The sequence below is a fragment of the Macaca thibetana genome, chromosome 5, assembly GCF_024542745.1.
Source record: "Macaca thibetana thibetana isolate TM-01 chromosome 5, ASM2454274v1, whole genome shotgun sequence".
NCBI lineage: Eukaryota > Metazoa > Chordata > Mammalia > Primates > Cercopithecidae > Macaca > Macaca thibetana.
In genome coordinates this window covers 178,813,956-178,835,531 of record NC_065582.1, presented here as the reverse complement: position 1 = coordinate 178,835,531, position 21,576 = coordinate 178,813,956, and the positions used below count along the sequence as shown (strand labels likewise).

General features: G+C 52.0%; 1 protein-coding gene across 1 annotated transcript in view; it reads left to right on the top strand.

Annotated features, from left to right (window-relative positions):
- Positions 1-2,617: 2,617 nt before the first annotated feature.
- CRMP1 (collapsin response mediator protein 1) overlaps positions 2,618-21,576 on the top strand; it is a 72,028-nt gene continuing 53,069 nt past the window's right edge. The window contains exon 1 of the mRNA XM_050792120.1: positions 2,618-3,195. Coding sequence (XP_050648077.1) covers positions 2,815-3,195 — 381 coding nt within the window. The 5' untranslated portion in view covers positions 2,618-2,814. The remainder of the gene's footprint in view (positions 3,196-21,576) is intronic.

The window sequence follows — 21,576 nt, the reverse complement described above, 5'->3', positions numbered from 1 at the left end:
CAGCCCTTTCTCACAATGGCAAGTGTTTTCTTTAAAACAGTATGATTTCCATCACCACCAGCAAAGCCTGAGAAACTGTGTCCTCAAGATGTTGAGAACAGATTCAAGCATGCAGTAGGAGGCCTGGCCTCCAAAGTTCCACCTAACTCAGATTCTTGAGTTTTCTGATATTTCTCTGGGTTATGTCACCCTGAACATTTGTGGAGTTTTAGAAGAAGTTTCTATGTGGTCTTCAACATGAATTGTTCTTGCCTGGAATGGGCTTGGAATAGTATTTCACCAGACAGAGAAAAATTTTCATTGAAAAAATCGAAAACACTTGCGTGATAGCCTGGAGGCCGACAGGCCTCAACAGGAATGCCTGTGGCAAATCTGCACAGTGGACCCAGGGACACAAGGAAAGAGGAGCCAGGATGCGGCTGTGGTGGGTGGAAGGCAGATGGAGGCTGTGTGTGGAACTGTCTATTCTCGCATTCAGCACTCTCCCCCATTAGAGTATACACTTGTTTTTTTTTTTTTTTTTTTTTTTTTTTTGAGACGGAGTCTTGCTCTGTCACCCAGGCTGGAGTGCTGTGGCCGGATCTCAGCTCACTGCAAGCTCCGCCTCCCGGGTTCCCGCCATTCTCCTGCCTCAGCCTCCCGAGTAGCTGGGACTACAGGCGCCCGCCACCTTGCCCGGCTAGTTTTTTGTATTTTTTAGTAGAGACGGGGTTTCACCGTGTTAGTCAGGATGGTCTCGATCTCCTGACCTTGTGATCCGCCCGTCTCGGCCTCCCAAAGTGCTGGGATTACAGGCTTGAGCCACCGCGCCCGGCCCTGAGTATACACTTGTTGAAGGCAGAGACTTAGAAATACTCATCTGTGTCCCCACACTAGCTTCTCTCTCAAGCACAGAAAAAGAACTTGCTAAATTCCCACCAAGTGGATAAGCCCACACTCTAGGCCTGGCTGAATCTCCTTGAGGTTGAGGCCCTGAGGGAGCCATTTCACATCTCCCCTCCTGTTTCCTCTTCCAAGAGTGGGCAGGTAACAATACCTACCTTCTGCACAGACCCCTTGTTGCAGGGTTGAAAGACAGTAGATTCAGGGAGGTGTCAGCTGAGGCCATGGATCTGATGGCCCCAGGATCCTCAGTCCATGGGGCCGAAGAGTCATAAAACAAGAACATGAATCCATCTGTCTGTCTGGTATTCTTGGAGCTTGGGCACACTGCGGGAGCTCTGGCTTGCAGCTGGCAGGGCCGGGGGTTGAAGGGACAGCTCCCAGCACGCAAGGCTGTGGGTGGGGGGGCATTGCAAGAAGCACTGATGCTCTCCTCTGCAGTCCCCACCCAGTCCTGACTTTGCTTGTCTAGACTGGCCCAAGGAGGGGGTCGGCAGCTGGCAATTCTGCCTCTCCAGGAAGTGCAGCTGGGACTGCAGGGTCCCCAGGGACTTGCAGGATCCTCTGCCTGATAATCGTGGAGAAATACGGGAAGGTGTCTATAGGAGGCAGGTGGTGCCTGGCCTTAGAGGAGAGCCCCAGCAGAGCGACCTCCACGACAGAGGAACCCCAGAACACCCAGACTGCAAGCTCCAGGAGCAACAAAGTTCGACTGTGCCCCTCGAATGAGGGAATATCTGTCCATCTGGTTGACTGCCAGCTGTGTGTGTGTGGTCATCTCTGTCTCTGTGTGTCTTTCTCTGGAGAGTTTTCATTTAAGCTTTTGACTTCCTTTATTCCTGGTGTGGACTTGTGTGTGGGTGTCCTGTTGCCAGTTTACGATGCACAAGTGTGGAATTGCCTTGAGCTTGCCTTTGATATTGGTGTGTTGTGTGGTGTCATTGTCATGCACCTGTATGTGTGTGTCACTGGTTCTCACGCAAGAATGTATTTCTTTTATGTGTCTGTCGGAGTGTGCCCCTAGCATGTCCCTCTTGGCTGCTGCACCACCCTTCCTGGACCTTACCACCCCTTGGCCCACCATATGGGTGCTTTTGTCTCCAATTCCCCTCCTCAGCAGGTCAGCTCCTGGAGGGCAGGCACTTGGTCTATTTTGTCCATGGCTCTGTTTCCAGCTCCTACAACAGTGCTAGGCACTAGTGGGCGCTCAGCAAAATAATACTGAGGGAATGAACGGTGTGTCCAACGCATGTGCCTCTCCAGTTGTGCAATTAATCTTGGTGTGATGCTGTGTGTGAGTGGGGTTGTGAGACAATGAGGATTTCTGTTGCGTGTAATGAACTTGGAATGTGCACAAGCATATATATGTATGTGTGTGCAACATTGAGTATGGTGTGCATTATCGAGCCCCTGTGTATCTCGGGAGAGCATGTGTAATTGACTCTCTTGTGTGTGCCAGCATGTCTGTGCATCTCTCATGTGTTTGGCGTAATTGGTGTGCAGGTATGAACCCGCGTGTGCCTCCAGAGCGTATGGGCGCGCGAGTGTACCCACACGGCTCCTGCCCCACGCTCTCCTCGCGCCCTGCGCTCCGCCTGGGGGCGGAGAATGGGGGTGCGGCGAGGGCACTGCGGTGCTTCGGCCCGCCCTCCGCGCTGCGGTTCGGGCGCGTCACCATCCCTCCCCGCCCCAGCCGCGGTCCCCGCCTCCCGGTCCTTTGTAGCTGGCCGCGCCGCTAGCCCGCAGCCGCCCGGAGGCCCCGCCCCAGTCCCGCCCCGGCGCGCGCCCCCGCCCCGCCTCTCCCCTCCCCGGGCCGCAGTCGCGCCGGGGCCGCCGCGGGCCCGCACCGAGGCGCGGAGCGCGGGGCACGGCGGTGGCCAGGGCCGCGGGCGGGCGGGTGGGAGCGCGGCGGGTGGCCGGCCTTGGACGGGTATGGCGGACCGGCGGCGTGCGTGGAACACGGAGGATGACCTGCCCGTGTACCTGGCGAGACCGGGTAGCGCGGCGCAGACCCCGCGCCAGAAGTACGGCGGCATGTTCGCCGCGGTGGAGGGCGCCTACGAGAACAAGACCATCGACTTCGACGCCTACAGCGTGGGCCGCCGCGGCTCGGCCCGCACGCCGCGCAGCGCTGGCCGGCCCGACGCGGTCGGCCTGCCAGGGCCGGGCGGCAGCGAGGACACCAACAGCGACGTGAGCGAGCCCTCGGGCTCCGCGGTCAGCTCTCCCGGAGAGCGCGACGAGCGGCCGCCGGCGCTGCGCATCCGCTGCCCCGCGCCCCGCCACCTGCCCCTCGGCCGGGACAATGGCCAGGTACCCTCGGGGCGCGCGCGGGCCGGACGAGGGGGGCGGGGCCCGGGAGGACCCAGGGCATGGGGCGCCCGAGGGCCATGCCTGCGCTTCGGGTGTTGGGGCAGCTGCCGCCAGGCTGGGGAGAGCCACGGCGCGGCCCCTCCCCCACCTCATCATGCCAGAGGTTCCTAGAGCTGGGGCGACTGGGTCAGGGCTGGCCGGCGTGGTCCGTGAGACTCGGAAGGGATCGCCCGGGTCCAGTCCGGGCTCCTTTTCTGCAGAAAGGGAGAGCGAGGTTCTGAGAGGGGAAGTAAGTTGGCTAAAGCCACCGCATGGACGCTTAAAACGCGAAGGAACCTCTGAGATGAATCTAACCCAGATCCCTCATTCTATTTTGTGAAAAGAACTGGAGCTCCGTTCCGCGTTGGTCCATTCATCCGTCCACTCACTCGGTAGTAATTATAGAGCACCCACTGTGTGCCAGCCCCAGGAGAGGTTCCGCGAGTCGCCTGCGGCCACACAGCTTCAAGCTGGAAGGAGCTTTTTCCCGAGTGCTCCCCTCATGCTTGCTGGGGGGAAGGATTTGACTAAGGATTTAGGTCGTCGGGCAGTTGGAGCCGTAAACCCCTGTCCTCAAGCGTCAATATATTCAAGGGTCACTTCTGAGCTCCACAGCACACACCAATGTGCCTGCTTCACAGAGCAAGGTGGAGGTAGAGCTGGGATTTGAACCGGGATCTCTAGCCTCCTAGACCTGAGCATGGGGCCGGGAGGATCAGGGAGAGGGAACGCTAGGGCTTGGGCCCTGTGGGTATTCTTTCTTGAGCTGGGGGTCACCAGGGAACTGGGGGAAGAAGGGTCGATGCACGGCATAGCCTTTGGTTGGACCGACAAGATCCAGGGTCAGGTGCCGGAAAAACGGAAGTTGAAGCACCCCAGGGCTAGGGAGTTTTCGAATTGGTCCAGACCTGGAAGCCGGAGCACTGCTAGGTGCCGGGCCCAGGGTAGGCGCTAGGTCCCTGGCTCAGCAACCTGGCCCCACCCTCCAGAAGTTCCCAGGTTAGGGTGAGCGACGGATTCATTGTGATAATTAAATCAGTTAATGCCCGTAGGTAGTGAGCATTCAATAAATGTTTGTTGTTGACTTTTATTACAATCATTATCATTTTAATTAAACCTTCCCCTCTTAAATGCTGTGAGTGACCCAGAGTGAGCCTGGAGGGAAGCAGAACTTGATCGGGGCAGATATCTGGGAGGGCTTCCTGGAGGAATAGGAGCAGGGGGCTGGTAGATACGGTGGTGGGCCTCTTCGGGCCCCATCCCTTCCCGGGCGGGCTTTCTGCAGCTCCAGAGCTCTCCGTGGTCCTGAAGTCGGCGCCTTGCGAGGGAGAGGTCCAACAGCAAGGGTGTGTGTGTGTGTGTGGTCCAACAGCAAGGGTGTGTGTGTGTGTGTGTGCGTGCGTGTGCGTGTGCGTGTGTGTGTATGTGTGTGTGTGTGTGTGTGTGGTGGTGGGGGTGGTCAGAAAGGGAGATGGTGCGAGAGTCCAGCCTCCTCTTCCCCCATCCCTTCTTTATCTCCCCCATCCACTACCTTCCCTGGTGTTCCGACCTCTCTTGGGATCCAAACCCCCGAGGCCAATGGGGAGGCTTCTCGGTCGCGGGCGGAGAAGCCGGACCAGCACCAGGGAACCCGGGTTTCCAGCCAAGGCGCTTTGCTCTGTTGAGCCTCAGCTTCTCCATCTGTCAGATGGGGGTGGCCGTCTTCTCCTGGCCTTCTTCAAAGCGTGGTGGGGTACCAGAGAGGCGAGGGCGCTTTGTGCACTGCCCGTAGCTGTCCCAAGGAGAGTTCCTCTGGAGCTGCGGTCAATGTCACCAACGCTAGCATCACCCCGAGGGCGCAGGCTGGGCCAGCCCCACAGCTGCGCCCTGAGGCTTGGAGACGCTGTTCGCTTCACCTCTCCGGTTCCTCTCCCCTATTCCTTCCTCTTCTCCATGTGGCCCCTTCTGCCTTTCTCCATGGCTTCTCAGGGACCGGACAAAAGGCAGCCGCTCTGGCGCGCCCAGGGCTCCGACAGCACTCGAGCTTCGTGACTGTGGAACTCAGGGGCTCCCGATCTCCACGGAGGGAGGGTTTTACTTTCTGCTGGCAGAGTAGCCTTGAGGCTTGGGTTACAGCGGGCTCAGGTTCCGGGGCGGGCCTCACCGCTCCAGGGATTTGCAACGGGTGCCCCGGCCCTTCCCCCCCGCCCACATGGCTTCTCCCTGGGCTGCAGGAGGGGTTTCTGCGGCGCAGGCGCAACGATTGCCGCTGCTGGAGGCTGAGCGTCTGCGGCGCTTTGTACCGGCGAAATCTGCTTGGGAGCAGCGATCTGTTTGGCCAGTGGCAGGCGGATGCTCCTCCCCCTGATACGCACGTGGTCTTGTCCCTTGCTCTGGGGGCTTTCTGCTCAAATCTCCAGACTGACCCCAGGGAACGCCCTGGTATGTGGAACATAGGACTTAACAACTCCAAGGAAGGGAATGTAGGATTTGGGGAGGGACAGTGTCCCCACCTGCAATTTCCGGTCATTGACAAAGATTTTAGGCCTCGCTGAGAGCCAGGAATGCATGAATGCGTGGAGGGAAATGAGTTGTAAACAGTGTGGGGAAACCTGGCTTCTCCATGCTGCTTTGCTGCAGCTAATATGTTTTGCACCTGGGGTACATCATTTTACCTCTGTAAGCCTCAATTTCCTATCTGTAAAATGGGAAAATTATGCCTAGTGTTCCTGGGGATACTGAGCTGGCTTATCTGTGAAGCTAAAACCTCACCTCTATTTTAAGGCCCAGGTGTCTCTGGCCTCCTGCCCTGGATTAGGGGAATGGCCTCTGGGATGGTGGAGGTCAGGGCCCCAACCCCCAACCAGGGTGCTGGTGGAGCTGTATCATAGACTTGGCCACCCTCGCTCTGGATGACAACTTGGAAGCAGAAAAGATGAGTTATTTCATAGGACCTGTGGGGTTGGATTTCGCATGCAGAAAATGAACAGCGAAGTGGTGGATAAGGTTGGTGTTTTATTCTGCCTGGGGACTTGGGGCACCTGTTCAGTGAGGTGGGGGCTGGCTGGGACTCCCCCTTTTCCTCCATCTTTCATCTTTTCCCCTCTGCTGTTATGAACCTTGTCAAGCTGTGACCTGGCTTCCTGCCCACCTCCCTCTGGAGCAACATCTGGATCATGGACCCCGGGGCTGGTGTCCACACTGCTGGGAGGCAGGAGCACCCTAATCCTCCTGACTCCCAGCTTGTCCCCAGGGCTGTGGAGACCTTGGTGCCAGTGGCCCAGCCCTGCAAACACCTGCTGTCTTGGAGGCAATTCTGCGGGGTGACCTGGTGGCCCTGTAGCAGGACCAGCCGCAGACAAAACTCCTCAGACACCGGATTAAAGAAGGAAGTGGTTTTTTATTCGGCCGGGAGCTCGGCTCTTAAGACGCGAATCTGCCAATGCTCCTTGACGAATAAACCACTTCCTTCTTTAATCAGGTGTCTGAGGAGTTATGTCTGCAGCTCGTCCTGCTACAACCCCAATGCCAGGCTGCTGTGTGGTGAGGGAGCTGCTGTTGGAGTAGAACAGGTCAGCATTAATTAAGGCCGGACTCTTCTGTCCCTGCTGTTACCTCTGCCAGTTACGGAGATTCCACCTTAGAGGCCCCCAGGGAAGGCTGGTTCAATGCTAAGTTGGAGAGGGTGTCAGGGAGAGGCTTCGCGGTGGGGAAGGCAGTGGAGATGGGTCTAGGGGAGTGGGCAGCCTTTTGTCTGGGGAAGACTATTCAGGGAGAGGGTACAGCGTGAATAAAGGCTTGGGGTCCGAGATGGAAAAATTGCTTGGTGCATTCAGGGAGAGGCACTCGGAAAGGACAAACGGAGGCTATGGAAGGAGAGGCAAGAGGGGAGCGGTCGTTGGGTGCGATCCTGGAGGGCCAAGAACGTTCCCAGCAGCTTGGGCCGGTCCTTGGCCCGAGTCCCACACTCCCTCCCCCCACACCCCCGCAGATGTTCCGGGGAGGCCTACAGATGCGCGGCCGCACACCTGTGGCACCGCCAGCGGGCTCTGACCGCGCCGTCGTTTTCTTTTAAACAAGCCCTGAAAACCAGACTCTCTAGATCGCGAGAGCGAGGCCAGGGCCCGCCAAGGGCGTGTGCGCCGGGCGGGGGTCGGCGGGGCTGGGCGGGTGGGGGGCGGGGGCGGAGTGGGAGATCGGAAGGGAAGCGCTTCCTGGTTCGAGCCGAGAGGGGCGAATCGGGCTCCGCTCCGCGCCGCCGGGAGGAGCTGTCTGCAGCCCCCTCCTCCCGCCCTCGCCTCTCCCTCCTCCTTCTCCCGCCCTCCTCGCCGAGCCGGGCGGTGCTGGCAGCCGGAGCGGCGGCGGGCGGGCCGAGCAGCCTGGGCAGCCGCGCGTGGGCATCCACGGGCGCCAAGCCTCCGTCCCTCTCTCCATCCCTCCCGGGCCTTTGTCAGCGCGCCCGCGGGGAGCGAGGCCGAGAGCGCCGGACCGAGTCAGACAGCCCCGCAGGTCAGCGGCCGGGCCGAGGGCGCCAGAGGGGGCCATGTCGTACCAGGGCAAGAAGAGCATCCCGCACATCACGGTAAGCGGCCTCCGCCCCCGCTGCCCCACTCTGGCCTTCGTGGGCTGGGGGTGGGCACCCGGCAGGGTCCAGATCCGTGGGGCGCCTGCAGGGGCGGCCCCCGAGGCCTCCTGCGTCGCCGCGGGTGGGGCGGGGCCGGTCTCGGCATTTCAGCCCCCTCCCCCAGCCTCTGGGGACAATGGGGGTGGGGGAGCCCCGTGTGGCGGGGCGGGGCTGGAGCTGGGAGTCCCTCTCCCCGCGGGCTTGCCGCCCCCTCCCCCCACGGGATGTGCCAGAGGATGGCGTGGACAGGGAGGATGCGGAGCCGAACAAAAGAGGGAGGGGCGGGGTCCGAACCCCCTCCCCGCAGGCCTCGCGCGGGGGTGGGAGGGCGAACTGAGCCTCCCTCGCTCGGCCCCGCACCGTCCGGCCCATGCACCTCACAACCGGGTACCTCCCCCGCCAGAGGAGGGAAAAGACCAGCGCTCCCCGCTCCCCGCCCCTACTGATGGAGTGGAAGTCGGGACCTAGGGACAGCGCCATGATGGAAGCTGGGTCCACCTCTCCCCGCAGCTAAAAATAACCTAATGGGGTGACGCTGGCGGCTGCGGCCCGGGAAGGGTTAATGCTGCCGACGCTGGGCCGCAAGAGTGTGGGGATGGTAGTGGAGGCAGAACAGCAGGGCTGCGTCCCTGGGTGTGGCCGGAAACAAAGGAACCCCCGTCTTTACGCTTTGTCTCGTGGTGGGGAGCTGGGGGCGCAGCGGTCAGGAGCTGGCCCTCCGCGCCAGTTCCTGTCTGGCATCAAGGTGGAGCCTGACTGTTCCTGAGGGATGTGGACCACTGGAGCCCATGTATGCAGGAGCAGCCCGGGGCCTGGAGGCGGGATTCTGGGCGTGGTGGAATCTTCCAGGGTAACTCCTGAGGTTTGACTACTGGAGACTGAGCCTGCTCATTTATGCAAAATTCAGGCTCCTGGACAGTCGCAGGGCACCTGCCAGAGGGCAGCCTTGGGTAGGCAGAGGGATTTGACACTTCCACTCACCTGCCAGTGGCCTGTCCTGTATTGCAGGCCTATTTCTTTGAATCGGGGCAGCAAGGCTTTGCGGGTGGCATTATCCATGTAAAGCTCTCTGAGGCTGAAGCATGGGCTGAGGGCCTCCACCAGAGGGTCAGGAGGGAACCCAGGCCCCCTGCGTCCCCGGCACTGTTCTGCATCCGCCCCAGCTCTGGGCCGAGTCTTGAGTTAGAAAATTCCTCCTGGGCCCAGCCTCAGCTGTTGCCAGCAGGCCTCTGCCAAGCCCCCATCCAGAGGTGGTCACCACCTCTTCTCCGTCCCTCAGCTCTGCCCTCTGAGACATAGAGGTGTAGGTGGCCCATTTGTAAACACTGTAGTTGGTCGAGAATCACCAGAAGAGGTATGGTTGCTCCCTCCTGGGCAATGTGAGAAGAAGGCAGGTGATATTTGAGCAAGTCCCTGCCTTGGGACCCTCTAACCCTGCCTCCCAAGGGAACTGAGGCAGGTGATGGGGTCAGGGGTGATGCAGTGACTCAGGAGTTAGGAGCTCTGGGTTTGAGGCTGTGTGCCCACAGCAGGTCTTTGCTGCTCTCAGGTCCCCAGTCTCCAAGGTGGAAACCTAACAGGATGGCCTGCAAGGCAGGTCTGTGGGATGCTCCCTTAGAAGGTGTGCAGTCCCAGTCTGCTAAGCTGAAGTGGTCACCGGGCCTACTGGCTCTCACCCTCTGGAGTGGAGATGCCTTGGCTTTTCCAGCCGATGGAGCTGGGTGTCCGATGCCTCTGAACCTCAGTGCTCTGCTGTACAATGTAGGCCCCTTCACAGGACTCCTGAACATCCTAGGTGACCCTGCCAAAGCGTTTAGTGTGCTAGGTGCATGATAAGGGCTTCAGATCTGCTGACAGGTCTTGCTGCTTTAGTTCTTCATGTGAAACAATTAGTCAACTTCTATGTAAAGAGAAATCAAATGAGTGGTTCCAGCAGCCTCTGGTTTCAATGAGCATGGGAAGGAGAGAGGCTGTAAGTTCTGCTTAGTTCCTGGGAAAGAGGGACTTGATGAGGATCATTTGTGTTCATTTGGCTCACATCAGCCAGAAGGGTTTGTGATGTTAAACAAATCAAAACCTTCAACAAATCAGAGAACATCCACTTCTATGGGGCTTCACGGTAGGGCCTTTCATCTTCCTGAAGACCTTTTGCTAATAACACACATACACATGTTGTGACAGGAACCAGATCCCTGCCTTAAATGCCATGTAACAAATGGGTGAGCACTGTGGCTTTTCAAATGGCTGCACCTTAACCTGTTCCATAGTAGTCATTTGACAAGTTAATGCAAACCCATTGGCTGTTAATGGGTTTGTCAAATGACTGGGTTTGTCAAATGACTGCCATGCCAGGCACAGTGCTGGGTGCCAGGAACAGTGGGAAAGAGATGAATGGGTTTGCCCTGGTCCTTCTAGAGCTTAGCCAAGGCTGACATTTCAGCCTGAAATGGTAGTGAAGTGTTAAAGGTATCACACGGAGGGGCAAAGGAGGCCCCAGCAGGGACACTCAGCCTGGTCCTAGGGGAGGCAGAGGGCACAGGAGGAGGGAGGGGTTCTTCGTGTAGCCCGTGGGGCCCCAGAGGCAAAGGAGTTGGTGTGCTGGAGAAACTGAAGGAAAGACGGCATTGGGAGAGCCCACCCTCTGCTTCCCAGGGCAACCTCTGCATAGTTAGATCAAATCATGAAGGCAGATGAGATGTTTCTGATAGCGAGGGTGTGTGGCCTGTGGAGAGGCCTGGGGGCTTAGAAAGGATCAAGTGTGGTTCATGGGAAGAAGTGCTGGGGTAGCAGGCATAGCTCTCAGCTTCATCCCCAGGTCCCCACCTGCTTGTTGCTGAACCATCCCGTGCCCCTCTGAGCCTCAGCTGTCTCATCTGCACAGTGGGGATAAGGGTGTAGCTCTGCCAATGAGTTCAGAGACTGGAGAGGTGGGAACTAGAGTGGGGGAGGTGAAGGGGCATCACAGGCAGGGGCACAACATGGGCAAAGGCAAGGAGGCTGATCGTTCTGCTCATGTTGACGATGATGGTGGTTTCTTCCTCTTTTTTCCATCTCAGCCTTTTTCTGAGATAATATAGTAGCCAGTTAGAGATGGAAGAGCGAAAAAGCGGAAATACTTAGCTCCTGCCCGCAAGGACTGTTTGAAATATTTATAAAGCTCTCTTTCATGCGTGGCTTTTTTTTTTCTTTTAATGAATGGCACAGTTGGGGATTAACTTAGCTGAAGCAGCTTCTTGTGCCCACTGCAGTGAGTAGAGCATCCTGGGTGTGGCTCTGAGCAAACAAAGGCACATGGCTTCCTAGCCCTGCAGAAGCTGTTGGCTGTTAATAGAGCCACGGAAGAGGGGAGGCCTGCTCAGCTGTGAGAGGAGTAAGGAGTGTCCCATAATGATTACAGAGTATTGTTAAAAATGAAGCTTTCATGAGTACCGATCACACGTGTTTTTGCTGTAGCCCAAGCATTCGTCACAATTGCCATTACCTCTCACCTAGTTCTATGCATCGTACTGTGAGAAAGGCAGCCTAGGTAGATCACCTCTCTTTTCCAAAGAGTAAACTGAGGCTCAGAGAGATTCAGAGGCTTGTAAACGTTCTTCATTGGCCAGTGGAGGAAGGAGAGCTTACGTTCAAGCAGGGAGGGTAGATGGGCTGGTCTGCATGCTAGGAAAGCCACTGCCTCTGTGTGTGTGTGTGTGTGTGTGTGTGTGCATAGTTGTGTGTGTGAGTGCCAGTGTGTGTCTGTATGTAAATATAAGTGTATGCCTTTGGTGTGTAAATGTGTTTGTGTGTGGGTGTGTGTGTGTGTTTGATAAAACAGTGAAGATGACCAGAAAAGAAAGATCAAGTAAAAATCACATCAGGCTGAATAGTTGCTCTAATTTGCAAGTACACAAAAAACGTGTGAGGCCTATTATGCTTTTTCTCAAGGGTGACATTCAGCCTATCTATGGATACCCAGTTTATTCCCTGCCTTTTTGCATAAAGGATTTGAGATGTCCACAGTGATTTGTCATGCCTATGGTGAAATCAGATGGAAGTCGAATAGCAGGACTGAGGATCAAGGAAGGACAGAACAAATGTGCCAGTGATGAGGACACTGGAGTGGCCATGATTAGTCATCCACTACTGACTCTGAGCATCTGTCATCCAGGGCAGAGAAGCAAACACCCTTCATGATGTCAAGGTCATGATCAGAGAGGGAGAGGTGGACCATTTTTAGGGAAAACATTATTTTGTTTAAATCAAGTTCTTAAAAATGTCTCAGAGGGGATATAAAAGTGAAAGTGACATAACTATGCCACCTTAACGCTGAATGCCCATTTATTCTAATGAACATGGCCAAGACTGAATACATGGAGCACACACAATACAACGTACATGAGTGTGCGTGGCACATAGTAAATGTTTAACAGGTCATAGCTCCATTCTGAAAACTCAGGCTGTGTCTTTGAGGAAATGAAAATTCAGAATGGTAGCTAACCAGCAGGTGTGGTGAGAAAGCATGTGTGTGTGTGTGTCCCTGATTTTAATGATCTTGCCATCTAAGTAACAAAGTGCATGTACATAAAACAACTTAAGAAAGACTGAAGGGTGCCTGTAATTCCAGCACTTTGGGAGGCCAAGGTGGGCAGATCACTTAAGGTCAAGAGTTTGAGACCAGCCTGGCCAACATGGTGAAACGCTGTCTCTACTAAAAATACAAAAATTAGCTGGGCATGGTGGTGAGCACCTGCAATCCCAGCTACTCAGGAGGCTGAGGCAGGAGAATTGCTTGAACCTGGGAGACAGAGGTTGCAGTGAGCTGAGATCATGCCACTGCACTCCAGCCTGGGTGACAGAACAAGACTCTCTCAAAAAAAAAAAAAAAAAAAGAAGAAGAAAGAAAGAGAAAGAAAGGAAGGAAGGGAGGGAGAGAAAGAGGAAGGGAGGGAGGGAGGGAGGGAGGCAGGCTGCAGAACAGGGCACAGGTGTCAGAGGAATTCAGAGAAGAGATGATTCAGCCCTGGCAGAAGGAATGAGAGGTGGCTTCTTGGGGTTTGGAGGATGACATCAGCCAGGTGTTAAGGGACTTGATTGGTGGAGGGAAGGGAAGGGCATGCAAGGTGGGTGGAATATTTCACACAACTGAATCAGAGGATGCAGAACTGGAAATACATGTGAATGGGTGGGGCTATGGGGGGATTCTGTAAGGTTTTGGAAATCAGGCAGAATGCACCCAAGGGGATGGAAATAAGACGTGGGTTCTAAGTGTGTCTCAGATGTGAATGGGTTATTTGATGTTGACCAAGTCACTTTCTCTCCTTGGGCCTCAGATTCCTTTTCTTGACAGGGAGAGTTGGATTAGATAATTCAGTTCCAAGTTCTAGGCCACTCTGATCTTCTTCCGTGGTTAATAGGAAGACACTGGAAGTTCTTGAGGTAAGAGGCTGGTACTATGAAAGCAGCTTGTAGGAATGTGGATTCTGAACTCAGACTATCTGGCTTTGAATCCTGGCTGTTTTACTTACTAGCTGTGTAATTGGGACAAGTCACTTATTCTTTCTATGCATCAGTTTTCTCCGTACAGATTTATGTTTGGAAATCAGAATGATATTTCCTAAGATTTTTTCCCCATAGAATTAAATGACCTAATATGTGTAAGATGCTTAAAATACTGCCTGCACATAGTAAATGCAATGTGGGTTAGCTCTTATTATTATTACCGTGGGATGGTGTATTAGCTTTGCTCCATAGCACACAACCTAAGGTCTCAACAATATACGCTTATTTTTTGCTCATGCTACATGAGGGCTGTGGGTTGGCTGGAACTTTGCCCTGTTTACTGGTGGGTAGTGAGTCTGCTCTGTGCATCTCCTCACTTTGAGACCCAGGCTGAAGGAGGAGAAAAGCACAAGAGATTGGCAGCAACCTGAAATATCTTTAAGAACTTCTACTCAAATATAGCATATTTCACATCTGCCGATAGTGTACTGACCAAAGCAAGTTGTATGATCAAGCTCTAAATCAGTGGGAGAGAAGCACAAAGTCAGTCTTTCTGGAGGAGATGTGAGGATTAAATGTGAAAGTCCTGACACGTGAAAGATGCTAGTACACACCTGTGGAAGCTGATGATGAGGTGGTCAGGAAGCACAGGGACTGGGTTGGGAGAAAAATCCCACCATTGGTTCTTAGGTTGAACTGGATTTGGGAGCAAGCTCCAAATTGAGGTGTCTCAATGGACAATAAGGAATAGATTGGAATGAGGGTGAGAGGCAGGGGACAGAGATAGAAATTAGGGGCCCATGTACAAAAGGTATTGGTAGAAGACAGAAAAATGCAAGCTATTTCAACACCCAGTGGTTCTCAGCCTATGTGCTGTGAGCACAGTGGTGTACTGAAAAAAATTCTCTGCAGATGTACTGCTAAATTTTGATCAGCATTTAAAATTTATGTTTACTACAACCAAGTTTATGAATTATTGTAGCATCTCGCAGGTGGAGCCCTGAGTATTCACAAGCAGAGAGATGTTGAATAGAGTCTAATTTGCTGTAAGTAAAAGTCAGCTCTTGCCACGGAAGAGGGACACCAGAGGACTTTGCCCTGAGGGCATATAAAAGAACATGGTGAGGGCGGTGGACAGCACCATGGTGCTGAACAGTAACCAAGTGTAATCACAGCTACTATAGACCTGTAAGACAGCCACAGTCACACGGTAGTGGGAGGGCATGGTGATGGTTGCAGACATACTTGGTGTAGTTTTAGATCTTTAATCCTTCAAGAGTGCTGCAAAATTTTATATGACTTGAAAGTATGTCCTGAATAGAGTAAGGTTGAGACCCATTGCCCTAGAGAGCTGTAATGACCAAATCATAGCTTTGCTCTGAGAAGAAACAACTCTGAGTTGGTGTTGGTAGTTTGGGAAGTGGAGTGGGATCTTGGATGCTTCATAGAGAAGTTGGTCTAGAAAACAAGAGCAAGCAGCTAAAAGGAAGAAAGCAACGTTTGTGGCTATATGAGGTTGCAGTTCCTCACTCCTTCGCTGGGCCTGTGTCCCAGGCATCCAGAGCATTCTCCTTGACCTGGCACACCATGTGTGGCCCTCTGCCTTTGTATCAGCTGTGCCCATTATCCATAGAGGATCCCTCCTCCTGGGCTGGGGGTGGCGAGCACTTTGATTCCAGTAACTTTGGCTTGTTGCTCACGTCTATCTGCTCCACTTGACCATGGATACTTGGAAGACTGGGAAATTGTCTGATTCTCCTCAGGAGCCCCTCAGGAAGACTGGGGATTCACAGTGGGGATGCCACACTGTGTGAGTGAGTGAATGGGGCCAAGATTGTGGCCTTCCTTGCTGAACAAGGTTTCAGCCACAACTGCGTTTAGTCTTCCTTAACAAGGCCCTATCTGTGGATTTAACATGAAGGTAGTTACTATGCAGAAGGAGAAGAAGGTGGCATGAGGAGTTTGGAGCTCAAAGAGAAAAGGTGTGGGGGCCTCTGAAGTGGTGCTTCGACAATGGGGAGAGGGCAGATCTGGTTTAGTAATGGGCTTCACTGCATTTCACATGGAATAGGAAGCTTTTGCAAAAGGTACTTTTTACACACAAGCGGGATCATCACATTGCACATCTTCGCCTCTCCCCAGGGCCTTGACTGAATAATGACCTGGTGTTGGAACTTGGAGTCAATTCCATGGGAAGACTCATTGGATCTGATGCAGAATTGCATATGGCAAAAAGGTGGCTATTTGAGGAAATTTTGAATCTGCCCCCAAATTATGTTGCCATGTATTTTTTAATCATACCATATCCATAAACCCTTAGGGCTTAAGGTCTGATAACATCTCAGCAAATGTTTGATTTCTATAACCTCAAGGTTGAATGAAACTTCTAAATTATGTAAAATTTTGTGTTGTACAGTTAAGGAGGAAGAAAAATTGTCAGTCTATTGCTTCTCCCTTGCCCCCACCATTCTCCCCTCAGTGCAGAAATTCCCAATATGCTCTCTTTGCATACCTCCAATGACAGGGAGATTACCACTTTACATGGCAACCTGCTTTACTCTTGTACAGCTCTGTTGTTGGAAAGCTCTTCTTTATGTAGAGTGGGATTCTGCCTCGTGCCCTACTTTTGTTCTCAGAATCTTCCCAAATTTCTTCTTCCACACTGCTATTCCTAGAGGCACTGGAAGATGTTTTCTCCATTACTTAGGACCTTCTCTTTTCCAACACCACTCCAGTTCTTTATTCCTCCTCTAGCATGATTTCTGCATACGGTGTTAGGTTTTCCTTTACCTTCTTTCATTTTCCTTTCCTTTGATCTCATTTCTTTTTTGCTATATTTTATTTCTGAATGTGCAGAATAAAAAGCAATCCAAATAAAACTTTAATTACTGGGGACCTCTTAAACTAGTTTAAAGGCTTTCTAAGGCCATCAACTCCTCTGGGAAGCTGATAAAAGCAATCAAAGGTTTTTCCTGAGTCCTCAAATGCGTGAGCATTTGGCATAGAATGTTAGAGCATTTGGCATAGATTGTTAGACTTCATAGGCCAGTGTTCAGTGTATTGGGTGCTTTTACATATTATTTCAAGTAATCTTGTGAGGTAGGTATTTTGATGGGTTCCATTTATAGACGAGGAAACTGAAGCCAACAGAGATTAAGTATCTTGCCAAAGATCACCCTGCTAAGAAGCTATGTGGGAATAAGCTGCCGTATCCGATGCCAAGGATTTCAGTCTCATGGAGGAAATAAGATACATTAAAATGAGCTGGAAAATGATTGTCATGAACCAATGCTGACCAGAGATGCAAGCCTCATGTTGTGGGAACTCCAAGGAGTGACCTTGTGATCCTGGACTCAAGACACTGCACATGACTAAGGAGTTGGAAAGCAATGAGCAGAGCAGATGTGGCCAGAGATCCATGCTTCAGGGAGGCCATAGACGAAGGTACAGGTTGTGAAGGTGCAGTTAGGGAGGCAGAGTGTGGTGTGCATAGATAGATGTGGTGGGGCGCGGCCAAGAGAGGGCAGGGCTCAGGCCAGGAAGAGCCTAGGAGGTGTGCTTTGTCCTACAGACGAGGACAAGCTGGTGAAGGATTTTGAGGAGAGGCGACGCACGGTTGGATTTGCATTTCAGAAAGGTCACTGCCTATCATATGGAGTGGACAAGATATGTGGCAGGGAGATGGGGCGAGGGCTTACTGGGGGCAAGTGCACACTGGGAGGTGAAAGTCAGCAGGTAGGTATTAGAACAGTTCCAGAGTAGATGCAACAAGATCTAAAAAAGAGTTAGGCTTGGGGTGGGACAGATTAGACAGAAGCTGAAAATGGAACTGAGCATTTTAATGAGATCTGTTACCCCACATTGCAAGGATTAAAAAAAAAAAATAAGGCACTGTGTGAAGTGCTATCCGTGGGTTAATTCATTTCACATTCAAAATTTTCCTCTGCATTTGTTGGAAACAGAAGCACAGAGAGGTGAACTAACCCATGTGACACAGTTTGGAGGTGTGGGGCCACATAAGAGCCTAGGTAGTCTGCCCTCTGCACCCATGTTGTTAGGTGCAGTCTGACCTCTGCATTCATGTCCAAACATCGCCTCTGTTAAACGAGCATGCAGTGAGAGAGTAAATATAAGTACCTGGCTCCCAGGAGGCATCGGCAATGTTTATTAGGTCATAGGTCTCTGCATGTAATATCTTTCCCCTAGAAAGCCTTTTGCAGTTTTCGGAAGCCTTTAATCTGCCTTAACCACTTTTGACCACATTCACAATAATCGTGTCAAGAGGGCAGGTGAGGTGCCAGGCCTGGAGTATGTACTTGATAAACACTGAACAGATAAGTGTAGTCTGTTGCTGCCTGTCCCTGTTTTACAGAGGGGGGAAATGAGGCTCAGATGCATCAACTAGGTACACTGAAGAGAACACTGTACTAGTCTCACCACCGAGAGGCGGTGGGGTGGTCTCTGTATAGGTGCCAGGTGGAATTCGGTTCAAATCCTAGCTGCTGTACCATCTCTTGGCTGTGTGACCTTGAGCAAATTACTTCTGAGTTTCCTCACTTGTCATACTTATTCCCACTTTTAAGGTGATTTAAGAATTAAAAATGAAAACCCATGTAATGCAGAACTGATCCTTAATATGAGTTCAAGGAATGTGCACTTCTTAAGGCAAAGGAGTTCTATCCAGATTTCTTTCTATAGAGCAAGAAGCACAGACCAGAACACAGAGAAACGGGTCAAGTCACCGATCACACATGCAGCTAGCATCATCTTTCCCCATGCAGCGTGCAGGCCCACTCTTGGGGTTGTGACAGAGGAGTGCTGTTTTAAAATCAGATATTCAGTCCATCAGGGAGTGCTCCCTGAAAGTCTGCTGGTACAATGGGACCTGAAATTGTGCGCTTATAACTGCAGTTGTCATAGAAACAGGCATAAGCTCGGGAAAAAAAAGTCCTGCAGTCCATGGGGACCACCTGTGTCTCCATTCATGAAGCGGGGAAAGCCACACTGTCCCCTATCCATGAGAGGGGGAACGAATGTGTGTTAATTAGATTCAGGCTTATACCAGTTGCCACTTCGTGGATTGCATGCCTGGATAGTGTGGCAAAGGGCCACTGGCTGACAGGCTGTCCCCGGAGGCAAAATCAAAGGCAAATGGATGGTTTCTGTGAATAAATATGAGTGTGTAGCTGAATGGGATGGCAGCATTTGCTGTTTCAGGGAGGCCAGAGTGGAGAGCTTGCTGAAGGAGAAGGCTCTGGTTATTCAAGGTAGGGACCAAGCCATGGAAGTTTGACGTATTTGAGCTGTAAAACCTCTCATGCAGCAAACCCTGTGACTCCCAACACAGAACCTTTCTGATGTATTAATTCGCTTTGATGCAATGATGCTACCTAACAAACATCCCCCTAGACCCTGTGCCTTACAGCAACAAATATTTATTTGTGGCATTGGGTTTGTGGGTGGTAGGTGCTTAGCAGGGCTCAGCTTGATTTGTCTTCAGTCTTCTGTTGGGGTCAGGTGTGCTCCTCATATCCTGTCATTTTGGGGCTGCCATTCCTTGGGTCCTGTGGTTTTCATGGCCGGGGAGTGGACTGTCAGGGAGAGCTGAACCCACCTGCCCCTTAAAGCTTGTGCTCGGACTGGTGCACCCCCAGCCAAAGCAGGTCACATGAGCAGCACACCCACTGTCAGCGGGGCAGGGGGCTGCACTGCACCCACTTTGGGTGAGGACTTGCCACAGAGGGTCTGTGTTGAAATTTTCTGGGGATGTTTGTTAATAATATAAATTCCTGGCTTGTAATCTAGATCTGGTGAGTGAATATCTTGATAAAAGCCCCGAAGGGAATTTTTAGCAGGCAATTCCAGGGCATTTTGAGGACCAGCTGGGCCATGGTGTCATGCTGTCAGTTTTCGACAGGGGGTGGGGGGTGGCAGGGGGGTATGCCTACCGATCATCTTGAAGTTTTGAATTGCGAATGTCAGCCTCAATGTCATGAGTATGTGGTTTTAAAGGACTAAAAACTTTCAAAACCCACCTTGACATTTCCTTTGTTCTAAAAGAAAGCGATTCCCGCTGCATTCAATGCTTGGATAAGCACATTTCTACAAAATGGGCTCCCTTGATCTTTTTGAGGCTTATTTCCCTGCTTGCTCTTTGGAAAGAAAGGGTTTCCTCATCTTTCCAGAAGAGACTGGTCTTTTAGTTACCCTGAGCTTTCCTGCCCTTCCCACTGAGGAATCAGGCAACCTCATCTGAATTTGTGTGGCCTCTGAGACCCTATGTTGACACCCGCCTGTTCATGACTCCAATGACTGCCCTAGTGGAGCACGTGGGGGCCATGGGAGCTGCTTGCCCTCACCCCAACTTCCTGGGGTGGAAGAATTAAAGTATTGGAAGTAGTGTCAGGTCTTCATTTACCAACACTGAGAAGTACTTGAAGCCAGCTATGTCCATTTGGAAACATAAATCATGATTATTTTGACTCTGCAAGGCCAAAAGAAGAATTTTTGAAACAAGACTTTTTTAAGAAGCTGAGAAAGAAAAGCAGTAAGGAACTACAAGGCTGGATGTGGCAGGGGGCTGAGGGGTCTTCAGCGTCAGGGTTTGGAGAAAACTCAGTCTCTGTGCCCAGTGTCAATTCAGGACCGCGGACAGCACCAATCCCCACCTGTTCCTCACCTACCCACAGTACCTGGAACTTTCAGAAGACGGTGTCTCTGTATCTAATATTTATCTGGCTGGGATGTTTCCCTTCTCCTCTCCCAGTTTTTCCAGATTTCTGAACTCCTATTTATATTTTGGAACTCAGCTCAATTTTCCCCTCCTTGATGACAGAGCCACAGTCTTTTCTCTGTCACTGTAATAACAGCTTTGGTTCTCTGCTATTTTCCAGATAGCCAAGGTTGCTAAACTAGTGATTTTTGGATAAAGGTTGATTGGATAAGAATAGCATCCCATCTCTTTTTTTTTCTAAAATCTAGACCTTAATAGATTTTGTATGCCTTCTGACAGCCACCTTCATGGTGGAGATGACAGATTTATTCCCACTCTGCAGGAGGGAGAACAGAACCCGTGGAGGTTTAATGCCTCACTCAGGAATAGACAGTGATGCAGAAAATTCACTGTCATCCAGAACCTCCCCTCTGAGCTGAGGCTGACTGCGGTTGCTGCTGTTTGTTTTTTTGTTCTATGGATAAAAATGCCTGAAGCTTTAAAGGCTAGTTTTTGTAAGCAGAGCTCAACCTAATGCTTAATGTTTGTGAAAAGAACAAAAGCGTCCTGCCACTGTCAGCTCTGTCCTCCCAGTGGGGGCTGGATGGGAGATAACAGTAGGTTTGGAGAAGAATCCCTGTCTCCTGCCTGGCTGCTCCTCTGACTCATGAGCTATTTGGCAGTAGAAACACGGCTGCAGCCCAGCACGGTTTTGGTAGAGTCTTCATGAGGATGCCCTCCTGCATCATCTGTAGTGTGCAGGCTTTGCACTTGCCAGACTTCTCTCCCAGCCAGTGGGGTTAGGTTTTCAGGAATTTGAAAAGCAGAAAAGAGAGATTTACTATGTGTCCACCTATGCTTTTCTCCCTTTGTTTCTCTCTTCTCTCCTTTCTTTCCTCCTCCTTCCATCTTTCATTTCCTCTTTATCCTTTTTTTTAAATCTCATCTTCCTTTTCTCTCCTTTGCACTCCCTCTGTCTTTTCAAACTTTCTCTTTCTACTTTCTCCTTCCCTTGTCTCTTGTCTGTTGCCTCCCTCTTCCCCTCCTGCCCAGCAAACATCTGCTAAACACTGTGTAAGGTTCCTGGCTGGTTCCTGAGGATATAGAGATGAAATACGCAGAACTCCCCCGGCCATGAAGGGGTGTCCACCTCAATGAGAGATGGGCACATTGGGGGAGGGCTGTGCATTGGGAGAGGGCTGTGCATTATACTGGCGGTTAGATCATGGGAGTGGACCCCAAAATCTCCATAGGGGAAGCCAATTACTCCAGATCCACTTCCTTTTGCATTCCTAACAGAGAATTTTGTAGTTTGCATTTTCTCCTTACATTTTATTATCTAGCACTTTTGTTCGTGCTTAAAACTTCCTGGAAAATATTTTAGTAGCTGTAGTAGCTGAATGATACCTCATTACTGGTGTGGTTATACCATTGTCATTAATTCTGGATCACGTCTTTGTGTGTCATTTTTTGACCCTGTTTTGGACATTTTCTGGAGGACAAATTCCCAGCACTAAATTTATGGGTCAAAGGACATGAACATTGT